This window comes from Cygnus atratus, chromosome 11 (assembly GCF_013377495.2).
Source record: "Cygnus atratus isolate AKBS03 ecotype Queensland, Australia chromosome 11, CAtr_DNAZoo_HiC_assembly, whole genome shotgun sequence".
Taxonomy (NCBI): Eukaryota; Metazoa; Chordata; class Aves; order Anseriformes; family Anatidae; genus Cygnus; species Cygnus atratus.
In genome coordinates this window covers 9,694,288-9,717,487 of record NC_066372.1, presented here as the reverse complement: position 1 = coordinate 9,717,487, position 23,200 = coordinate 9,694,288, and the positions used below count along the sequence as shown (strand labels likewise).

The window sequence follows — 23,200 nt, the reverse complement described above, 5'->3', positions numbered from 1 at the left end:
TCAAACGCTGGGCTCTGAGACTGCTTCCCCTCCGTCTGCTGCTGCTGGCTAGAGGCTGCCAAGGTAGGAAGGGAACAGGAATGAGGCTGAAGTGAGCAGCACATCCTGCAGCCAGTAATCACTCGGGCTGGGGCAACATTTATCAGGCAAGGGAATGGCAGAGCACTCCTACACTTTCACCCTCAGGAGCTTGCTGCAGCACACTCGGAGCCCACGGTGCTTGAACACAAAGAGCAGCAGGGGCGATGAGGCAGTATGAGCTTCCATGGGGGCTGTGCAAACCTCACGATGGCCCCCAGGTTTTCAGTGAGAGCATGATCCTGCTCTGATCTCTAAGATCCCCCCTCCATGGTGCTACTGAGCAAAGCCAGCAAAGATGCATGGGCACTCTTCTGCAGTGCTGGTGAACCTTGAAAAGCAGGAGGCACGCCTCTCTCGGGAGAGCGCACGGCTGGTGTAGCGGCTGCACTGCTGCAGGCAGGCTGGGAGGGAGGTCCGGAGAGCTTTCTGTCTCCAGCAGCAGAAGGAAGACTGCTGCCAGCTGCTGCACGTCCCCAGTCAGCACTCTGTGCAGCACATCCAAGTCTGAAGGCTGCAGATAAGGGGCGAGTGCTTTGCGATAAAGTTGCTTTTAAAGGAAGCATCTCCTACAGGAGCTCGCAGCATGCTCTGCCTCAGGAAGGGGGGAGGAGGGAAAGGGCAAAGGCCAGAGAGGAAATGTCCCAGCCTGGCTCCATACCTCATCGCCTGCATTCCCAGCGCTCACAGCGAGCAGGGATGGAAACCAAAGGGTTTTTTTCCATCTTCCTAAAATGGGCTGCACTCTTCCTTCCCTGCTAGCTGCTGAAATGACCTTGAAGAGAGCAAGGAGAGGGGCAAAAATCTGTACAAGACGCAGCAGCAGCATGCGCTTGTATCTCATCTCCAGCAGCATTGTTGCCAAGGGTCATGAGGGGAGCTCCAGGAAGGATTCCTCAAGTTCTCCTAAAGCATCGCTGCACTGCCTCTGCCCTGTGTGCACTCATGGGAAGCGCTGTGCAAGGCAGCAAGACGAGACAGAGCTACAATCTGCCATGCTCACTGCTACGTGCTCACTGCTACGAGAGCTTTCCTTTTGCTTTCTGTGTTGGAGAAACCAACCTCTTCCCCCTAGAAACAGCAAAGACCAGCTCTCTGCTCTCCAGCCCACTCGTTCTCTGTGGAGCAGCAGGCAGAGCCTGGCTAAGCAAGGCAGTCTCCTGTGTTTGAAAGTAAGTAATCCTTCACAATATACAAGGCAATGCTGCAAGATGAACTTCCCAGAAAAAGTGACAATGCCTTGTGACTTGAGCAATTTAAAACTTATCTCGCAACAGCCTTGAAGATCAGATAGTTCTGTGCCAGGGCTGATTAGATGATGCAGCAGGTCTTCCTCATCTCTCATTTCCTTTTCGTTCTGCCTTCCTCCTGCCCTGCTGGCCTTCCTCCGCTTTTCTTTCATATTCCAGAGTTGGACTGGGGTTGCTTCTCCCTCAAGACAAAATGCAATGTGTCTTTCAGATCCAGAGGGCAGACAGCTGAAGGGGAAAGTTCGTATCCATCCTTCCCTGTACCTGCAAGCTGGAGGTGATTTATCGACTGAACAATCCAACTGCTAAGATGCCTGCTCAGCCTGGCAGGCAGCAGGCAGCAGACTTTTGTGGAAATGTTTGGGGTGCAGAGGAGCAAGGCTCACAAGTAGGCGAAGCCTGAGGGGAAGGGGAAAGCCTGCTGGAAAAAGTAACATCAACCTGGATCACACGTGTGGTTTTTTCTCTCCACCTGTATGCAAATGACAGCCCTTTTAGTCCTCTGTGTGCATGGCAGAGCAATATGGAAATAGGGAGGAAGGTGATCACAGCACAAGCTCCTCATGGTTCGTTTGTGGCTCCACTTTGCATCTCCCATGGCTGCTCCAGCACAAGGCGTGGATGGACACACATGGAGATGGGGAAGTGCTGGGCTCATGTGATACCCCAAGTCCACCAGTGCGTCCATCAGCGTCTTACGACGCATTCCTATAAAACCACCAGCAGAATATCACCCTCCGACCAAGGGGAACATTCCCAGCCCACGGGGAGTCCCCATGCAGTCACTGGGATCTCTCTAGATGGTCTCTTATGTGAAGGGGCAGGCAAGGCTCTGCCAGCCCAGCCATTTGCCAGGGCTGTTCCCAAGCTTTTTTGGCCCCCATGATGTGCTCTAACACCCTCGCAAAGGAGACACAACTACTCTGACGTGGCTCACCTCCTGTTCCTTCAGAAACCAGTTAGAGCCGAGCTGGGACTAGTTTGGGGTGGTGGTGACAGGACAATGACTAGGACCTCTTGTTGGTGATCACTGCTGGGCCCTGACAGAGCCTCTGGACTTTGGCTGCACTCAATTTATATAATTAACTACACAATCCCAGACTAATTCTTTGTAGTGTCAGAAAAGCCAGTCACTGATGGGATAAAGTGGAATTAGGGATGTTTGGGTGGTGCATACTGGAGAGGAGTCTAATCAGCCCTATTCGAGGGACAGCCTCTCCAAACTGGGCTACACTGAGACACAGCAAATCAAGAGGAATTAACACCCGGCAGTTTGCTGGGTGAAAAAAATATAAATGAAAAAAAAAAAAAAAACAACAAACACAGCTGCTGCGTCTTAACTGTTCTCCACCCCCTCCAGGGACTTGAGGAAGAGCAGGCCTGTCAGCTGCTTCAAGACACATTATCCTCGCAGTTTCTTCCCAGTGTTTACAAGGAAGCGCTGCTGCTGCCTGTTTGGTTGCCTCTCAGTGTCAGTGCAGAGTGAGGTTCTCTCGAAGTTCACCCTCCGCAGGCTCCACCACCCAGGAGCGGGGCCAGACCTAACCCAACGCCGGATGAGGGCAGGCTCCCAGGGCTCTGTGCACCGCCTCCGTACCAGGCAGCGTGCTGCAGAGCCCAGCTCTTCCCAAGCCGCTTCTTTTCCAGTTGGTCCCCAGCCACCGTCAGGGCTGGCCCTTACCTCAAGATTTCCCCTCAGGCTCATCTCCTTCTGCTCCAAGTCCACTTGCTCACTGCAAAGACCATCCGTCCTTCCTTTGGATCCTGGTGGGATCCAAACTTGGGAAACATTCACCAAGCTTCTCCTTCTCTCCTGCCCCTTACGAGGCAAAGATCCAGAGTAACCACGATGCCATCCTCTTCCATGTTCATCTACCTTCGCTAAGTCAACAGGTGAGAAATGACATGAGACATGTCACAGTACAGTGAAAAGCCACACACTACGACAGAGACATCTCTGTCCAACGTTGGGTTAGGGCTCTGCTTCTGGAAAAGAGTAGGAACAGTGTCCCAGCAACCCAGGGGCAGGACCTGCCAGAGGGCACATAGCAGAGAAGTCCATGTCACATCTCAGCGGGATTGCTCAGAGCCTGTGTCAGAGCAGATCTCAGGCCTGATGGCACTGCAGAACCTTGAAGGACATGCTGCTGTTTAAGATTGTCAATGAGGTGACTACATCATTACCTTCACTTCACAGAAAGGAACACTGAGGGATGACGGGCACATGGCTTATCCTAAGCCCAGAAGGAGGCTAGGAGAAGAATTCGGGTATTTCTGTTTTCCAGTCACATCTCTCACATTCTTTTTGCTGCTGTCATGAAAGGCCAAATGTTTCCTATGATCAGGCCTTCCCTGATTTCTGGCTTCTCGCTCATAAATACTGGATGAGCAATGACAAAGATACAATCACCAGTTCAGCTGCGAACTGCCTGCCACGTGGCTCTGCCAAGGTAGACAGGGCCACCACTGCCATTTCACAGTGCCAGGAAAAATATTTTTCCCTTGAGATTAAAAAGCCCAGCTCCACAGCCTCCGTTCCCCTTTCCCTCTGGACATGCATGCATATACCCCTGCATTCGGCCCTAGACCAACCTGATCATGTAGAGAACTGCTGAGCTGAGGACGGAGAGCGCTGCATCATCCAGGCTCCTGCGCTGCTGACCCAGCTCAGAGCTGCACGGCACCCGTGGCCGGCTGCCACCACCCGTCCCTCCAGCGGTGACACTGCTGTTTCTCGTGCTGCCACCTGCTCCGGGAGCCCTGGGGGCTTGGGCTGCTCTGTGCTTCGGGACCCTTGTGCCATCAAACTGCCACAAAAAGCTCGGAACAGCAGGGTCCCAATGAAACGCTCATCAACTTCTGTGATAAAAAAGCCAGTCGAGGGACACTGATTGAGGGGAACTAAAGCACTGTTGCTTTCTTGGATGACATTTGTTGTAAAATTCTGAAGATTTTTTTGTGAAGTTTTATTTTTGGTTCCTTTGTCCAGATCATACAAAGGATTTTTCATGTGTTTCTAGACTAAAACACCACATGCGTGGAGCAACCCACTTCAGGAAGGACTGGGGTAGGAGTACTTGAGAGGAGGCATATTTATCAAAAGTGGGGCAATTACCTCTACTCTCTCCAATTTTATGGCACACTCTTGTTGAAGAACTTCTCCAGAGACATTATCTAGCTCACGGCTCTAGCAGCTGCTGTTCTGCAGGACTTCTTGCTTAGGAAGGGACGAAACAAGGGAGGAATAATGACCAACTTATCCCTGACCATGCAGGAGCAGGGAAGGTGACAGAGGCTGGAAAGGCAGCAACCGGGGGACACTCATTCCTTGGAATGAAAACCCAGGGTGAAGGTCAGCATCGTTAACAACACGTTACAATTCTTTCCTGGTGACATGGTGCTGAATGAAAGGAACAAAAAGGTTCTTGTCCTGAAGTCAGAGATGCAGTTCCGAGTCCTTTTCCAAGAAGGCAATAAGGAGAATTTTGCAAAGAGATTGCATAAACATTTTCCACTCTAAAATGACTCTGGGAATGTGGAAATTGCCTCATCCTTTCCTTTAGCCCTTGGGGTATTCCTGCTTAATCAAAATGGGGAGAGGGAGGAGTTAAAGTAGAAGAGGAAGCTTAAAAATATGTATCCTTGTGAGAGAAGCAAGAATAAAATGTCATCTCTCGGCTCTGAAAAAGTTACCACATTGATTTCTGCTTCATAAAAATGAGGTTAAGTTGAATGCATTAAGCTGGCAAACCGGATAATTGCATGTCCTGAAACTGTCTTCGAAACAGCTCTTTTCACAGCGGTGCTCAGAAAATAACTTCATCAATAAGGCTCTTGCCCATTAAACCTTCGCACCTCTCTGTGCCTTGCTCAGGAGTGAAGCTTGTCCTTCCCCAGAAAGATTTTTTCCTCCTTTCACCTCAAACTAGTGGAAAAAGTTAGGCTGTTTTGCATTACATTAGCATATTTCTGGCAAAGAAGTAAGGAGGATAAAAACCAACCGTCTTCTCAGGGCTGGGGCTTTCCAGCTCTGATTCCCCACACATGGTGTGCTGCAGAGTCTTGCACTGTGGCTGGCAGCTTTTTTCTCCAGAGTGGAAGTGAGAATTGCTTGGAACCTCGGGTTTTGCCCACTGAGCCCTTGTGCAGCCCCCCTGGCAGGATGGGTCCTGCCCTTTCTGCCCGGCTAGCATCGCCCCGTCCCCCTGCCTCTGCACCTTCGAAAGGCAAGAGCTTGCCTTCAGCTACCTCGTTCGCATGGCAACGCCTGTGACTTCTTCGGCTCACGGTATTATCCAGCGCTGGTGCTGAAGCCTCAGGTCTGAAGACTGCACTTTCTCCTAGCCAGCTTTGTCTGGGAGGGAGATCGGGGCTTCTTGCTCTGCCTCGAGCCCCACAGCATAACAGCACTTTCCACAGGGTGTAGCAAGTGTCTACAGACAGGGAGATGTGGTGATAACTGCCTGTTCTCTCCCAGTGGCCCTGTCCTCCTGCTGGAACAGAATGGACTGGGTAGGTCCCCACTACCCTGGATTTATCCGGCGTGCAGAGGTGCCCCCGAGTGCCCAGCAGGTCTGGGGGATGACAAACAATCAAATCAGACTTGCCCTCACCCATCAACTGCTTCAGAGCACACAAAAACACTCTGTGGGGAAATGAAGCAATCAGCTTCAATTTCTCGTGTCAAAAAGCACCCCAATGCTGTTGTGTTCCTTCTTACACTCCCAAATCCCCTCTTCGTCCTTTCCCACTAACCAGCTTCTATTTTTTTTCCCCCATGGCCCTATCTGGGCCAAGGTCCTGCTTCATTCACACAACTTATGGATCTGGCACAGCCCTTTCCAACCCTGTCTCACTAAATAAGAAAAGTGAGGCGCGGAAATGCTGTTCTCTTCAGCTACCTCATTAAAGTTTTTCACTTGATATGAATGCAATCAATACTGCCTTCCTGAAGAAGCTTCAGTGACAGGAGCAATTAATTTGCTCCCACTTGCCAAGGCTAATGTGCCTCAGACACACTGGCCTTAAAGTATGGGGTGAGCCTGGCAGAACATTATTCCCACGCAGCTAAAACACATGGGAGAACGCCCCATCAATAGCATGCAGCCTCCATGGTAGGAAGTCTTGGAAAATGGCACGGTTTGCAGCAGGAACCTCCTCGCACCAGGCTCCAGCACTTCTCCTTTGAGGACCCTCTGTTACTGTGACACAGCGGCAATAACAAAGGCTGCCAGAGAGCCCCCTCAAAAACAATGGCCTGAAGACAAATGACAGGCAGCTGGCAGGATACGGGCGTCGAGCTGCGGGCAGCTGGTGCTGGCAGAGAAATGCAGAGACGTGAGCTCTCTGGGAGAAAAGCGAACCTACCACGGTGCCCAGCGAGGGGACGTGTAAGGAGGAAGCTGGGAGGACTCTGAGGGAAGAGGAAAATGAGAGGCTGGAGCAGCAACCAGCTCTCCCAGTGATTAGAGATCATTAGCAGATCAGCCTCTCTCTTTTGAAAGCCTTTATAATTCTATCACAGTGTGAAAGCCCAGACTGAGAGCCCTCTGACACACAGAACGAGAGGCTGGGCACAGGCAAGACCCTCTTATTGATGTGCCCTGTGCCCCAACCAGTGGAGACTTCTCTTCAGGGGTCTGTGGGGCCTTAAACCTCCCAGATGCTACTAAAGGGAGCCAGAGGCTTCCCAGGGCCAGCCCCACAGATGATTGTGTCATGCAGGCACCCGGCTACTAAGAACAGCCCAGAGACAAGCCACCGTGAGATGGCAAATGGCTTTCACTTGCTACGAGCTGCATCTGAACCACTGACCTAGAGACAAATGGCTCCGCGCCCTCCTCCCGGCCCCTCACGCCATCTATTCCCTGTATCATACCACGCTGTTGACAGGAGACACATTAAGCACTGCCATAAGGTGACTATAAAAAAAGAAGAAGGCTTTTTCCTTTTTATGGCACCCTCTGTAGCTGCACAGCTATTCAAACATTTGCCTTGCTCCTTATAATTCATTATTACCCATTTTTTACGATACCATCTTTGCAACTGTGTATTCCCATTGCCCAGGTGGAAAGCTTAATTTGAATTATGGCAGCAGAACTTCCTGCCAGAGACAAACCCCACCAAAAAACTTCAGTTAAGGTTTCTTTCTCCCGAAAGGTGACACGGCCCAGGTTAGGGGTTGGGCCACTGGCTGCCCAGAGCCAGTGAGGGGAAGGTAATGTCTGCACAGAAATGCAGAACATTTTCCTTCTGTTGTCTGTCCCTGTTCTGCCAGCATATTCTGCTGCACAAGTGAAACAGTTCGATGTAAAGGCTGTGGTAAAATCTTGAGCGACCTTCTTCTCGTGTGGCAACAAGGGGGTTTTGCTATTAATTTCAGTGCAGCCGGGATTTTCTCGAAAAGAAAAAGATGCTCCAGTTTTGGGACACTTTGTGCAGTAAGAATGCAAATTACTGTAACTGGCATTATGATCCTAATTAGCTCTTTGATGACATTAATACAAATGCTTGATAATTCTGCCTTCAGAAATGAGGTAATGCAAACTAAGGAAGAAACTCGGCCCATTCTCCCCCTCCCTGCCACATTCCCCGTATTTGCTGAGTCCGATTTTGCCCAGTGGAGGCCAGAGGTTTTAACGAGTTACTCTCATGGGTCTGCCTCGCTATTTAACGCGACAGAATTGCAAACCATATCGATGAAAATCTGCTAAGCTATTTTCAACTGCTTGTGGAATGGGACCCTGCTGTGCTGCTCGAGTACAATAATTCTGTGCAGCTCCTCCCCTCTCAGGAGCCAGTTATGGATTTGGACTATCATTACATCCCCCAGGCCACTAGCCATGTTAAGTTAATTTAATTTAAGGAAGGCTACAAATAGGTCAGAAGAACCTAGGGGAATTAGCTGTTCAAATGAAAATGGAAATCAATTGGGAGCTACGGTCTCGCAGTTGTTGGAAGCTTTCTCCCGGTCCTGCCTGGCGAGCCCTCTAGCCTTTGAATCAGCTTTCTGAATCTCTTTGAATCTTCCTAAAAGCGACGTCATCTTTCAGATGATGTAATCTGTGGCCAGTAACAGACCTGAGAAGATGCATTTCCTCCATTCTCCAACTTTTGTATAATATGGAAACTTGAGGGGAAAAAAGGACAGCATCCAGGAAGGTTTGCACGTTTTCATTGAAGTAATAGTCTGAAAATGACACAATTGTCCTTTCTTCAGGTTTCAGCTGCCAAAATTGAAAAGTACACCTTTTTTTGACAAAAATCCTTAAAAAATCCTCTCACTTATGACAATTTCTTATTATTGTGATATATATCAAAACCAGTTAGATCCTTTCCTTCTCACCATAGTCTCTCGCATAAGATTCTGAAACCAAAATGTTTTGGTTAGCATTGCCTACGTGCTACCTGAAAACCAATTTCCAGGAGCAGGATATTACTGTTGTGCCAATAAATGTTCCTTGTCCATAAGTCACAATAGTTTGATCTTAAATAGAGGATACTGCATCCTGGCACCAAACACTGGGGCAGATGTGCATAAAACAGGGAAAGCTCAGCAAATTGCTCTTAAGAAAAAAAAAATCAATCAATTTTCCTATGAAAACCTAAAGGGATTTTTTATTTTTGTTTAACACTCGCAGTCTGCACTGTCTTTTGATTGGGTATATGGGTTACAGGGCATTATTCTGCTTCATTATTTCTTCTGGGTGACCTTGGGATAAAGTCTGTAGGATATTACCATTCAGTCTGCTTTCTCTGAACAGTTTCTCAGGGATGACACCGCGAAGGCCCAGCTCCCTGTGCCTGGGAGCTGCAGCGTGGCCCTCTTTTCACATGGCCCAGAACCACAAACCTGCCTGGATACCCTGAATATCTGCTGGGGTGGGCCAAAGGCCGAGGTGAGAAGAGTTCCCCTCGGGTGCCACCAAGCCTGGCAGCATGAAGCAGGGTTAGGGTGGGCGTGCACAAGAAGCAAGTACTGCCTTCTGCAGTCTCTTCCATTTTTCTGCTGCCGTATCCTGAGCCCAGGTTGCTCCCTGCTGCAGCACAGCCACTTTCCCAACCACTCCAGAAAGCACAGGGGTCACCTGTAATCTTGTCACCTCTTGTTGGGCCACCTCTGGACTACTCCCATGGCTGCAACAGAGGCATGACAGGAGTACCTGTGCTTGTTCTCACCCTGGCAGCACAGCTCCAGACCCAGACTACGTTGGCTGCCCTGGATTTCTGCTAATGCACCTGGTAACTACCAGACACCAAAGCTTATAAGGCGATGAGCAGGCACGCTAGGCTCAGCCAGCTCAAGCATGCCTTCCTCCACTGCAGTCCAACTTCTGACTGCAGGACAGATACGGGCAGATACTTCAGAAAGACTCTATTTATATTCTGCCCTACTGGTAAATTCATTCCTTGGACCACTCATGCAAAATGGATAATGCAAATAAACTGCTACATTTGGAATTAAGCTTATTTTTGTACTCCAGTGAACATGAGCGCAATGGATTTTCTTTTTTTTTTTTCCCCTTCTTTAGGGTGTTTGCCAAGCTGCAGGCCCCAAAGCACTTGGTTCAGGTCTGGGGGAGGATGTCACAGCAATCTGCTGCTGCTGAGACAGAATGGCGCAGGCACTTCAAACCACTGGCTCTCGAGCCCACAGACTCATGACTAGCATTGATCTGGAACTGATGAGTGGCTGGCTGTTTTACAGCATTGCAGCCCTAGAGAAGGCTGCTCTCTCCTCACTGCAGGGTAAGTGATAAATTCATGCAGAGCATAGCCAATTGCAGGGGAAGAAACAGAAAGGCTCTCTCAACTCAGGAAGTGACCACTCATCCCTGTACTCACTCAGAGTGACACTAATGCATAGATGTAATGTTCATATAGGAGGCAGAGCAAGGAGACTGACATCTCTGTGCACACTGCATCCTCCTCTCCTCCTCAAACAGGACTCAGCGTCTCAGCAGTAGGTACAAGCGAGGAGCTAAGTTCCCCATGGCAGCAGTGATTGCTCCAAGAACTGTCAGCTAGGTTCCAGGGAGCACAACAGCTTCCTCCCACACAGAGATGAAGCAGCACTTCTCTTCCCCATCTCCTTGGTGCTTTGTAGCATGCACTGCACCGACGGCAAGGGATTGCCCCTTCTCTCTGCTTCCCTCCCTCATTCAAGAAGGTGGAAAACCTCCTAGAGCCACACACTCTCTGGGAAACTGCTGCTTGGGTCGAGCCCTGTTTGAAAAAAGACTATCGTGTTTGCTCTGCTGGGCTCTGCAATGCATAACAGAGTCTGCATTGCAGTCTCCAACTGCAATCCAACACCATCTGTCCCTTCCACTTGCAGCACTGCATCACTCCAGGGAATCTGCTTTTCAGGAGGGATCCAGAGCGTGCCCAGCTATGCTGTCCCCTGGTGCCTAGCACAGCCAGCAGAAGGGCAGAATGCCCCACCCCGATCTGCAGTACGAGACTGGAACCACCACAGGCTGCTCAGTGAAACCCTGTGAGAAGCAAGACAGGAAAAGGGTGCAGAATTGCTTCCTTTTCACTATGTTTTTAAAAGAAAATCAGTGCTCTCAACAGCAATTATATTTAACTCCTCTTCGACCACTTTATGGAAAGGAAGTCAAGTAGCAGAGGTGTGCAAGTGCTGAGCCCTACACTCCTATGACTATGTAAATCAGCATCAAGGAGCTACGTTGGCATCAACCTAAGCCGCCAACTCCCCTTTCCTGAGTGTCAGAGGAGCAAGGCAACCAGGGGAAAAGACAACAGACCTGGAGATACTTCATTGCTCAGCCCAGTCTCCAAGCTACTGAGCCACACCAGGGAAGACATTTCTGCTTTACTGGTCTCCATCTTTCAATGCACATCCTGTCTGTCTGTACTGTGAAGCAAATTAACCTAGTAGTGAATTCTTCAGGGCTGTAGCTGTCTCTCTCTATGCATCTGTACAGCACCTTGCACAATTTCGTCCCAAACTTCAGCAAGGCGTTGTGCTCTGCTCTAAGTGAAACATTCACAAATCATAAGGCTACAAAGATGAAGCCCGAGATTTGTAAGGTATGCACCAATGCTCTCCTTCTGAGTCCGTGACGCTGGGAGGAGGAAGTGGTTCACCTCCATCGTGAACTAGTGTTCTGACAGCTCGGTGCGATCTAGCCATGACTTGCATGGCTGCTTTCCCTTCACATTCCCAGGAGCACACTCTGCATTAGATCATGTTCTGCATCAGCCTGTGCTCCAAAGCAGAGGAGAAAGAATGGGGAAGAAGATGAAATTGCCTTGACCAGCTTTCATTGTCCTGAAAATATGCTACTGACGTGGAGAAAGCTGCAGAGAGCTTTCTCTCTGCTTTGGAGAGCACAGAAACAGGAAAAAATAACTAATTTTCGAGCTGCTTGTAAGGTTGTGGCTTCACTCACAGTAAGCCTGACAACTCACCCTGCATATTGCAACTCCCCTGAGAACAGCACAAGATACTGGGGCTCTTGGTTTTCACCAGACCATTATGTTTTTAAACGGACCCTATTTGTCTGCAGAATGTTCTTCTTTCCTCTTCCCCTCTTTCATCATGTCAGAGAATTTAGAAAACAAGAAGGTTATAAATATATAACCAAGCCATTTATTCAGGAGCTAAGCATGTAGAAGTTGCTTGGGTAAATAAACGCTGCAGGTTCTGCAAATCAGCTGTCTCTAGACCCTTCCTCTGCGCTGTCTCTGGACCCCCTGGGGCTCTGAGAGGGCAAGACCACACTGTCTGGCTAACTGCTCCCCGCACAGCCAGCTCTAGCTTCACACTGCCTGCAGCAGACCCACGTGCACTTGCTCCCCACTCAACCCATGCATCCCCTCCCCAGAGCACACGCACTACAACCCTGAAGGAGATAGCACAGTCTCAAGTGACTGTGCAACAGCAAGCTGACGGCCCTTTTGGGAGCCTGCTAAAAGCAAAGCATTACACTCAAGACAATCTTTAGCATTCGCACTGGAATAAAGTGGGAGAATGGGCATTCAATCCAAGCACCTTTGTGTAATACCAGCATAAGCAGAGAAAAGATTTAAGATGCAAGTGCACCACAGCCTCTGCTCACCTCCTCCCACTGATGAATGTAGCGGATGAGCCGGGAGAGCCGCAGGAGCCGCAGGAGGCTGAGGATCTTAGTGAAGCGCACAATGCGCAGCGCCCGGGCTGTCTTGTACACCTCAGAGTCAATGCGGGTTTCAACGATCAGGAAGATGTAGTCAACGGGGATGGAGGAGATAAAATCCACCACAAACCAGCTCTTCAGGTACTTCATCTTGATCCGCTGTGGGTCTAGGATGATCTCCGTGTTGTCCTCCACCACGATGCCTGTTCGGAAGTTGAGGACAAGGTCGATGAGGAAGAACGTGTCCGAAACCACATTGAAGACAATCCATGGGGTAGTGTTTTCATCCTTGAAGAAAGTGATGCCCACAGGGATGATGATCAGGTTCCCTACCATCAGCAGCAGCATGGTCAAATCCCAATAAAACCTGGACAGCAAGACAGAGACATGTGAGATCAGCTATGGAGTGGGAGACCAGGGAGCCCACATCAACAGAACTGATGTGCTTTATACATCTCTCCTGTCACTTGTTACCTAAGCTTTGCTAGTCTGCCTGATGTTTTCCCAGTGCACAAGCTGCTAACGTAATTAAGTGCTTAATAGCACAGGGACACTCGTCTTCGGGCTAAGAGGGTTCAGAGAGGAATTGGGTACGTGGCTGGATGTACTCCCTGGAAAACTTTGACTGGGCCTTCAGGGCCACCAAGAAGACAGAGGTATTTGAAGTTACTACAGTGACTGTTATGAAAAGGGACAGAACAAGTATCTAGAAGGGCTCAGAGTCAGCACGTCAATAAAGCCATTTGGGGTCACAGTCATCAGGCTTGCTCCTACTGTCTGATCCTCCTTTGGAAGCAGCCAGCGCTGGTAGCACTGGGATCAGAATAGAACTAGGAACGGCTGTGTTTGGTTTAGCTCTCTTGTTGAACCAAGCTTACACTGGGCTGGACTTGGAGTTTAGTTCACACTCTATAGACTCCTCTGCTGTACAGAAATGATCAATAAAGCTCAGAGTCATGCACCTGGAAATTATCTATTTCATTTTTAAAGTAAGCAACAACAACATTTAACTACTGTGTCATGAAGCAGTCTCCACGAAACTTATCTTCACTTCAGTGGCAAGTCAATATTATCCAGCAGGCCTTACAACAACACTCATTTTCATTCTTGAAGACACACACAGCCTAAATACATTTCCTAATTTATTTGTTTGGGCTTTTTAAAGATTTTCCCCAGGTTCTAGTGTAAACAATATACAATCACATGATGTTGCTGCGACTCAACCAGAGTGAGGACTGAATTTTTTTCTGGATCTCATACTTTGATGAGGAGTCTCACAAAGGACCCTCAGTGCCCAACACGTGTTCCAATCCCCACCAAATGTTTCACACGTAGAGATGCCAATGCACTGTGGTCTCACAATGCCAAGATTTCATTAGCTCTACATCGTATACTGCACGGCTGTTACTGTTACACTGTGAGGTATCATAAATAATTTACAAACTTGTCACAGTAAATGGACAAAGTGCACAGAACAAACCGATTACTGGGTTCGGTTGCTTACACCTGAAGATGAGACATTCAGAAAGCTGCTGTGGCTCTTCTAGTCGGTCACACCAATTAGCATGGTGTTTATATTCTTCTTATTAACCTCCTGAGTACCAAATAAACCTAACTCCCTTGACTATAAAAAGGCAACAGCAAACTAACAGGACCCAAACACAAGGGAGAGAATTGTGCCTTCCTTTAAAGCAGATCACCACAATACCAGTGAAGTCAGTGGAGTGACTCTGGATTCCCAACGATGCAGTGAAGGAAACTGCTGAGTTTGCCAAAGAAGGGCATCCTCATGCTGCTTGTCCATCTGTCTGACCAATTACAGTCAAAATCATGGAAATGTTTTCGAAAAAAAATGGACTTGCCTCAAAGTTCCTCAAAATCTAGCTCTGGTAAGAATTGTTCAGCCCAAGCCCGTGCTGCAGACCAGACTGAGCTGCTGCAGAACAATGTCGCTGTAGTGAAGCAACTCATGGATTTGTTAAACTCTCAGCAGGAAAATCAAAGGGTAGAAGATAACTCAAAAGCCCTGCCTGCACAGATTCTCTCTCCTTGGTGAGAACCTAACACTCTGAAGCACCTCTAAACATGTTTACGATCCCAGCCATTACACATGGACAGACAGGGCCACAAACCAGCAGCCTGCAATTCTCAGAAATGTTCAGCAGAGGCTGATGGCAACTGGCTTTTGTGTAAGCCAAGTTATCCACTAATGAGGTTTCCAAAAATGTCATCACCCATCTCCTTCTTGCTCTCAAGGTGCTATGCCCCTGCAGGCAAAGTATCATGCAGTCCTTGGCGTAGTATAGAAGTACAGTAGGTGCTGGTAGACACTCAGCCATGAGATAGGTCCGTGTGCTTCTGAGAGCAAGGCCGCGTCATACAGCAATATGCATTAATACCGTATAAATCCATGCTGCAGTCTTCCTTATTAAGGGTCTGAGATGATGCTGCATCTTTCCTAGTCAATTAATCTAGATAATCGCACAATAGCAGGAAGTCTGGAAGCAGTGTGTACGTTATTACTGAAAATAAATAACCTCCCAGCCATCTTTAATTTGCCTACAGGGGATACAGGAGGAAATATGCACAAAGAAAATTATTTTTCCCAAGTTTCAAATTAATGGCATGAGACAGATGTGGCCATACACACACAGATGCAAAGGTAAGTGGCTTTCCTCAGAGATCTTTGGATTTTCCTGCCTCTTATGTCTGCATTAGCTGGTGATTTCAGTACTAAGCGGCAAGTGGGGACGACGACAGCAGTGGCCAGGACTGCTCACAATTCCAGTGAGCTCTACACACACAACCCCAGTAAAATGCTTTCTGTCTGACTGCTGCCCTGATCTCTTGTAGTCAGGCATGGTCATACCACAGTCAGTTGTCCTGCATCCTGAGCTACAGGTTGGTGTGCACAGTATTCCAGCACAGCAAATTCACCTGCCTTTACAACATAAACTTCCTAGAAGTTAAAATTTAACTCTTAGGATTGCACAGTTCCTGCACATTGCATCTACATGGGAAGTATGATCTGCTCAGGGTGGCATCGCTGGATTTACACTGAATAGATTCTCAGGGACTGCAACACCTCAGAGGTCTAGTACCATCCATGTGTCATTTTGTATTTACACTGAGGAACACTTTTCACTCCCTGTAAATTATTGGCCAGAATGAGTAACAGTGCATGCGATGTATGTAAGGGCAAGCACCAGCTATTAATAACCCATGTTTTCTGTATTTCTGCACTTCCTTTCACCCAGGGATTCCACAGAGCTGATGGTGATGAAATTGGCTCCGCTGCACCCACGAGAGGCAGAGTTATTATCCCTGTCTTGCAAATAGAGAAGCCATGTGGCAAAATTGAGAGAATGGGATTTGTCCACTGAAGTCTGAGGCTAAGCAAGGACTACAACCTGAATTTGATTCTTGAGTCTCACCAGACTGGAAACTATTCTTATGGCTTGACAAAGGGTCTCACAGAGATTTGTATCATTGGCGTCTTCCTCTGATATCCTGTCTCCTCTCCTCTCTTCCTATTTTCAAGAGCCTACATAAAAAATTAATAAATATGAATGTACTGTTTTATTATAGCTGACTTAGTGCAACTGAGTAGCTCCCAGCATGGGGAACAGCCAGCACTATATAAAACAGACGTCTCGTTCGAACACACTTGTTTTCAATACTGCATCCTACTTCTATGCCACTTCTTGGAGCTGAAAATCACATTTTAACATGCACTGCTACCTTTGAATGGTTAATTCCAAATATATTATTTAGTTCTAACAGAATGTGTATGAGAATTAGTGTGTGCAAAGGCAATTCAAGAGTATATGCTCATTGAACATATTTGGTGTCATGCAGTTGATTTGATACGAAGAATGCTTCATAGGTATTAGTTTGTGGGCTTTGACGAGCAAGCTGGATCAGCCTTCTGTTCTGTCTAGTGCATAATTTAACAGCAGGCAAGGAATGTGGCTTTCAGATGTAATTTTTCTGTTAAATAAACCTTGATCTTTCAAAACAATTCTATGGTGCAGTATAACCGTTTCTAGTGCACGAGCTCAGGAGGGATAGTGACCACTGGACTGAAAATAACAAACTGCAGGGGTTAGCTTGGTCAGCATCGCTGCGTCAGTCTAGCATTCACAGACCGCTCCTGAACAGGGCACATTTGTGGCCTTAACTTCTGTTCTCCTTGCTTGGTAGCACTTGCACTGTCAAGAGAAAATAGACTTGGGCAACCTCACCTTTAAATTAACAAAGCTTTTTGGATGTTTTCAGCTTCTGCCGTAAGGCAGCCAACTCAGGGTTGAGCTGAGGAGCTGCCTGACAGTGCACAGGAAGGAAGCAAAAATAAAAAGGCATCTAACTGAAAATGCCAGGGAGCCAGGATATCCTCACCAGCGATGAATTTAGCTCAGACACCTTGTCGAACCTTCCTAACCTTACAAGAGCACATCTTTAATGAACATATCTCGCTAATACCAAAACCAAAGACATATCCAATTGCTCTACCAAGCCCAGACAGGCGCAGTGCCTCAGTGCTGACTCAAGAAACAGAGTGCCACCTACTGAGTCACCAAAGTCATCTCGATCCTCTGCTTTGCATGGGGAGGAATGGCCATGTTATTTCTTTAAAGAGCTGATGAAAATCTGCCCTCTTCTGCAGAGTGGCAGCTCCCTTCCCCCTCCGGACTGCATGTTGAATTATACACTGCTGTGCTCACCAGCAACTATCCTGACAGGAAAGAGGCCACACTTTAATTCCCAGGACTGCTAGTCAGGCTAGAAATAGAAATCATCTTTTGTAAAGAGCATTATCGGATGTCAGCGTGGCTGGTGGGAGGAAAGTGTACTCCAGAAAGCAGCCATTCACATAGGTAACAGCACAGACGGGAGAAGGGAAAGAAAAAGGAGCTGGAAGAGCTCCTTCCCTGTCTCTGGAAGCATTATTTCTTCCAGATATGAGTAGGCGTATTTCTACTGGAGAGTTACAAAGTTTGCATTATTCACAGAGATAATAGCAAGAATGTGGTGATTCATTGCTCCTAAACACACTAAAGGATACTTAACCAGCTACTGAGTCCAAGAATTCACTTGCTAGAAGTGAATTTATTTATAGTGATTTATTCAAATACCTGTGCACTTGAAAACCTCTTTGAAATGAATGCCCACCAAAAAAAAAAATTCAAATTACTTACATAAATTTTCTGTGTGCTATATATAATGGGAAATGAGAAGGGGAACCTATTTAAAGAGTAAGACAAACAGTTTTAATTCCTTCTGACCAACCCATGCAAATAATCTGTATGCTCTGCCATCCTGAGTAAAACCCCTGAGAGCACTGAGAATTAGCTGTGCACTATGACAGCACGAGGAAAAGGGCTCTGCTGTGCCCCCACCTCCTGCAGAATTCCCTGGCCTTCTGCTCCGGCAGCGCTTGCTGCTTCTCCTTCAGGCAGAGCCTGCTGCTGATCCGAACTGTTCGTCTTCCCTTTCGACTTAGTCGCCACAGTGATAATGATGCCTCAGCAGGGTACGGAAGAGTAAGGGGTGCCACCGAGTTACTCAGATGGGATGCAAGTCTGCATGTGATTAACTTTCCCATCAGGAGTGCGAGGACTATTAGCTAGTCAAGAATTTGAAGTGCTTACACAAGCAGGTGTATGATTAGGGATATCTCGCAGTACAGCACCCGCTACAAAGGAGGTGTACGCCTTGGGGCACTTTTGTTCCATCTAGATTTCTGAAAACTCATGTACTGCCTTTGACAAATTTTTCATAGAATTCAACTGTCGGTTTTACTTCAGGCAAGCTATTTTCTAAGGTCTCAGTTTCGCCTTTCACTTAGATTATCTCTAGTCTACATAATTGCTCACCTAATCCCCTCTGAACACCGCAGAATTCCATACCGTGTTTGGAGTTTAACACACATGCTCATATTATCATCTTCAGATATAATTACTGGATTTTGGTGAGTGGAAAATTAAGAAAGCTATTGCTTATGCAATAGTTTGGAATGGCATTTGCAGTCCAAGCAAGGTAGCACATTAGCTTTTTTATTGCTTCTCTATCATCAATTTTTAAATCTAACACTTCTCCATTAAACAATAATCAACAGCCTGCATTTTTCAAAGTTATGTCCACACGTTAATTAAATCCCAGCAGACCTACGAATTATCATCCTACGTTATCAATAGAAAGACTGTAAGATACCAAAGATTTAAGCAATGTATTCAGAACTAGCATGTAGATAATATGGATGCCTAGTTTCAGAAGAGGTTTCCAGTTACGGTATATCCTGTAACTCGCGGTTACAGCAAAGGGGAAATTTCCATTCTCCTTCTTTGTAGAAATAAACATACACATTACTTAGCGATATTTTTATTCCAGTTATAATACTTGACAATTTGCAAACAACATGTTTGAGGCACTGATGCATTTACCCTATTATAACAGAACACATTATGAATTATTCCCTTTCTTTAACTTACAAAGCATAATGCATTACATTAATATCAGTTAGCCTAAATTATTAGTTCTCTGATAATACCTATGATACACCCACTCTATTGTGAGGCTTCTTGAAGAGATGAAGATTTGCAGTATGGATGTTGTTATAGGAGGACTCCAAAGACTGGAGGACAAGTAAAGCAGCCCTTAGGCCAGGGGCAGGCTACCAGGGAAGGCGTTTGTCTGTACCACGCCGTGGCACAATGCTCTGAGTGAAGGAGGAGTTGGGGGGCTGCCGGTACAGCCCCTGCTGCCAGTGCCCAGTGGCCTCTGGAGCAGCCAGAGCAGACCATGGGCAGCTTTCTTCTTGCTGGCACAAGTCTTGGACCTTGTGTTTTCCACTGGCTCTGGACAAAAACTGCAAAATGTGATGTGAGCTCGTTAGCAGCGGAGTGGCCTTTTTCTTCAAGCATTAGCTAAGAAGAAACAGCACAGCCGGCACCTTGCACAGGGAAATCTCACTCCCTGAGGTTCTGGATGGCTGTGACACCCAACACTGACGTGGGAGCTGCCAGAGGAGCCACACAAAACAGATTTACCAAGAGAGAGGCATTTCTACAGCCTCCATCTGGTACCACCGGTCAGTTTAAAACAGGCTTTGTGAATCAGCCCGGGCAGGCAGCCCTGCCGCTCTGTGGCTGTATCAGAACACTTCACTTCCTTCCTTATTTTTCTGTCTCAGAAACCCCAAGTGCTTTCTCATCCTTGCACTGAAATGTACCAGTCATGAACCAAAGCCACGCTAAGAAAAGCACTGTTCAAGCATGCCAAAAAAATGGAACCTTGCCCCAAAACCTGCTGACACACCTTCTCATAAGTGTTTTAACACTCAAATTTAACTTTGTATCATCTGCTCCCCTAATCTGAGGGAGTTTAAGTGGCTTGGCTAGGACAACAGCACTCCAACCACTAGATAGTGCTATCTTTCACTCAAGTTCCTCCAAATGCCATGTGTGTGAACTACACAGCAAGTGGCATCGCTAAGCTTGGTTTCATGCAGACCTAACAAACCTTGCAGGGTGTTGTTTCATTACAGTCTGAGGCATGTCAGGACAGAGGAGTTCATGAGGCTGCAGCGCTGCCGCCTGGCTTGCACACGTCCTGGGATAATGAGACTTCTGGACATCTAATCTGTAAAGTCAACATCTACCACCTAATCCTGCAGAGTGCTTAACAGAAACTGTACAAGCATTTTCAAGAGTTTTATGTGCAATATGCCATTCAATAAATGTAAATGTATTGGAACACTTACACCTACTCCTTGGCCTGCAGACATACTGTATCACACAGAAACAATATGCTCCTGCATTTCATTTCCAACAATGCTGAAACACAAACATGTCACAAGAACAAGAAAAGCCACAGTGGATTCTGCTCAAAGTAGTCAATTGACCACTCTCCTGAACTGACGCTGCCTTCCTGCCTGCAGATACCTGCCTAACATATTAAGTGGTAATTTAAATCTGCACTTAGAATCCAGCCTCCTCAGAAAGGTAAAAATAAATGCACAGACAGAAACAGAGGTAGCCACAAGAGACCCTGTTTGTTCTGGCTCTAAATTTGGAGTACAGAGGCCAATACAGCACACCTCCCATTTCCAACTAAAAACAGCATTGGTGATACTTACTTGTCTGGACACAGCTATTACTAGCTCATGGAGAATTCCCCTGTAATGAGCTGCAAAAGCAGTGAGATTTTTGTGCGTATTAATTGTTGGAAAGCTTATTTCCTCTCTTCCTTGAAGGCCTGAAGGAAGAACATTTACACACCAGACCTAGACAATTTATTGTTTTCGTAGCACTGTTGCCCAGGAGGAGGTGATCAAAGACACAAATTGTTATGCAGGGGGAATTCATCGCCAGGAGTGGCTGGAGATACCACTGGGAAGTTAATACAGTACAGATTCTGTGGGAAATTTATACGCATGAGCTTTCTGTAGATGGAAACCAGCCCAGTGCAGCTGCTGGCAAACCAGGCTCTAACCTGCTGGATGGGCTCCCCTCCCTGCTGCAGGTACATGAGATCATTTCAGCCTCCCCGATGAGGGGAGGTGCAGGCAGAATACACAGCAGCTGCTGGTGCTCTGGGATTACCTCCTACACAGCCACATCACTGCACAAGATGTGCTCTTCTCCATCCCATGCCCTTCTCATCAAACTTCATCAGAAGAAACCTGCAACACCAGTCCCCCAGAGTTAAAACTTAAGTACAATTTTCTATTTGTAGCATTTAACCAAAACTGCAGGAACACTTGCGCTCATGGCAGACAGCCTAAGCCAGAGCTTAACCCTTTCTTCACATCCCACTCTACTGCACTTTTAAGTATGTCGATTCCCCCTCCTCAGCCCCACATGCCAAATCCCAAAGGTTTTCAAGGTGTTAGATGTGTATTGATTTCATAGAGCTCCCAGCATACATTATGCATGAGACTGACATGCTAAGGGCCTGGCGATGCCACATTGTTTGATCTTCTGAAATCTCTGGCTTGTATGAATATGGAAAAGTTCCTCTTTGTTTGCTGTCCATTGATCCAGACGTTGACCCTTCTCTGTGTGCATTTATCTCTGATGATTTAATAATGAAAAAGACCAATAAACTGAGGGAAGGAATGAAGCCCCTTTAGGGGGACCTATTGCCACGGAAACATGACATATGTTGTTGTTGCAGGGAACAGACAGATCAATAAGGGCTGCAGCTTCCAAGTCATCATGGATGTGTTGTGGAATGTAAAGGACTAAAGCAGAAAGACATGCACAAATTGTGGCATTATGAAGTTCAGACTCTGGCCCACATCCAAGGTCTAGCATGACTCAAATTCAAATGGTTGTGCAGTCTGTTTCAAATGGATCTGCACTAGGGAGCTCCGAGTTGTCTCAAAAACCAGGAATACTGGGCCGAAGTTTTCATTTGTACCCAAGCAGATGAAGGAAAGGGGCCATGTCTTATTTCAGAGTGCTCAGGCTGCCATTTCTTGGAGACATACAGGTAGACATCTCAAAGCCTACTTCTCTGAATCTTATCTTCCACGCTTACTTGCCAGAGTATAAACAGCAACTCACACAGGATTCGGTGCTGCAGGCACAGACTTCGCATATACAGAGATGATACAGATTTATGGATGCACACATACCTGTTCAGAGTAAACACTGCAGCAAGAGTGGCAGAGAACATATGACACCAACTGAGCTAACACACGTCTTCCACCAACTTAGCATCCCGCTGAGCTACAGGGATGACAGGCTGGCCTGTTAACTGTTTTGCAGTGCCATTGCTCCCTTGACATAATATGAGTCTACTTGAGATGAGGATGTCAGTCTCACCACCAGGAACCCAAATTTACTAAAATTAAACACTAAAATAGGGCAGAGAGATTACGTGAGTCACATATCTATCAGAATCACAGAAACACAGTTTAGAAATTGGAGGACAGTGGAGGGAACATTGCTCTTTCTGCTAGCTGCTATTTTGCATTGGATTGACAAATTCGTGTCCACATGCTCTGCGGTAGTCCACAAAGAGGTGACAACCGCATGCAGCAAACAGTTAAGTCATCTGCCAGCCTGAGAAAAAGACTTCTAGCCACCCAAGATGCTAAAAATGTCCCTCCTAGGTATTGCTATGCTACAGCTTGGTGCTGTTTAGAAATCACGATTCCAGCCCATTCTGCCCAAATGGAAAGCAGGGTGAAACACAAGGTCTCTTCTGACACCGTTCCCAAGTTCTCACAGAGGCTCCTGGGGACATTTGGGGCACCCACCGCAACCTTTGAAGCATGCACCATCACGGTAACCGTCTCCACAACACCTTACAGTGGGCTTAAGCAGCCTTCGAAACAACTTTATGCGCAATTTGGCTGAGTAGCTGGTCATTTACATCCAGTTTCAATGAAAGACCAGCGAACAGAGCTGTTGCTCAGCTGCATGAAGCAATTTACTCAATGAGATGCATCTCAGCCTGCCTGCAGGATGAGGCACACGTGCTCTCTCATGTGCTTTCTTCAACATCTAAAGTTACCAGGATTTATGGCTGGGACAAGCAACAGCATCTGCCAGACATGGGTACCTGTGCACGCTTACCCCTTCGCCTCTGTGACAGCCGTGGATGTGCCACAAGGGGCCAGGGGAAAAATTCAATCTTTTTTTACCTGTTGAGAGGCAAGATGGAAATCCAAAATGCTGCCAGAGAGAGGTAATGGAAAGTGGTTTGTTTTTTTTCCGT

The 23,200-nt window shown here is 47.2% G+C and overlaps 1 protein-coding gene across 2 annotated transcripts in view; it reads right to left on the bottom strand.

The window, feature by feature from the left end:
- The window catches only part of HCN4 (hyperpolarization activated cyclic nucleotide gated potassium channel 4), a 100,186-nt gene that overhangs the window by 58,865 nt on the left and 18,121 nt on the right, over positions 1 to 23,200 (bottom strand). For both annotated transcript variants that reach the window (XM_035566732.1, XM_035566733.1), the window contains exon 2: positions 12,416 to 12,839. In XM_035566732.1, coding sequence (XP_035422625.1) covers positions 12,416 to 12,839 — 424 coding nt within the window. The remainder of the gene's footprint in view (positions 1 to 12,415; positions 12,840 to 23,200) is intronic.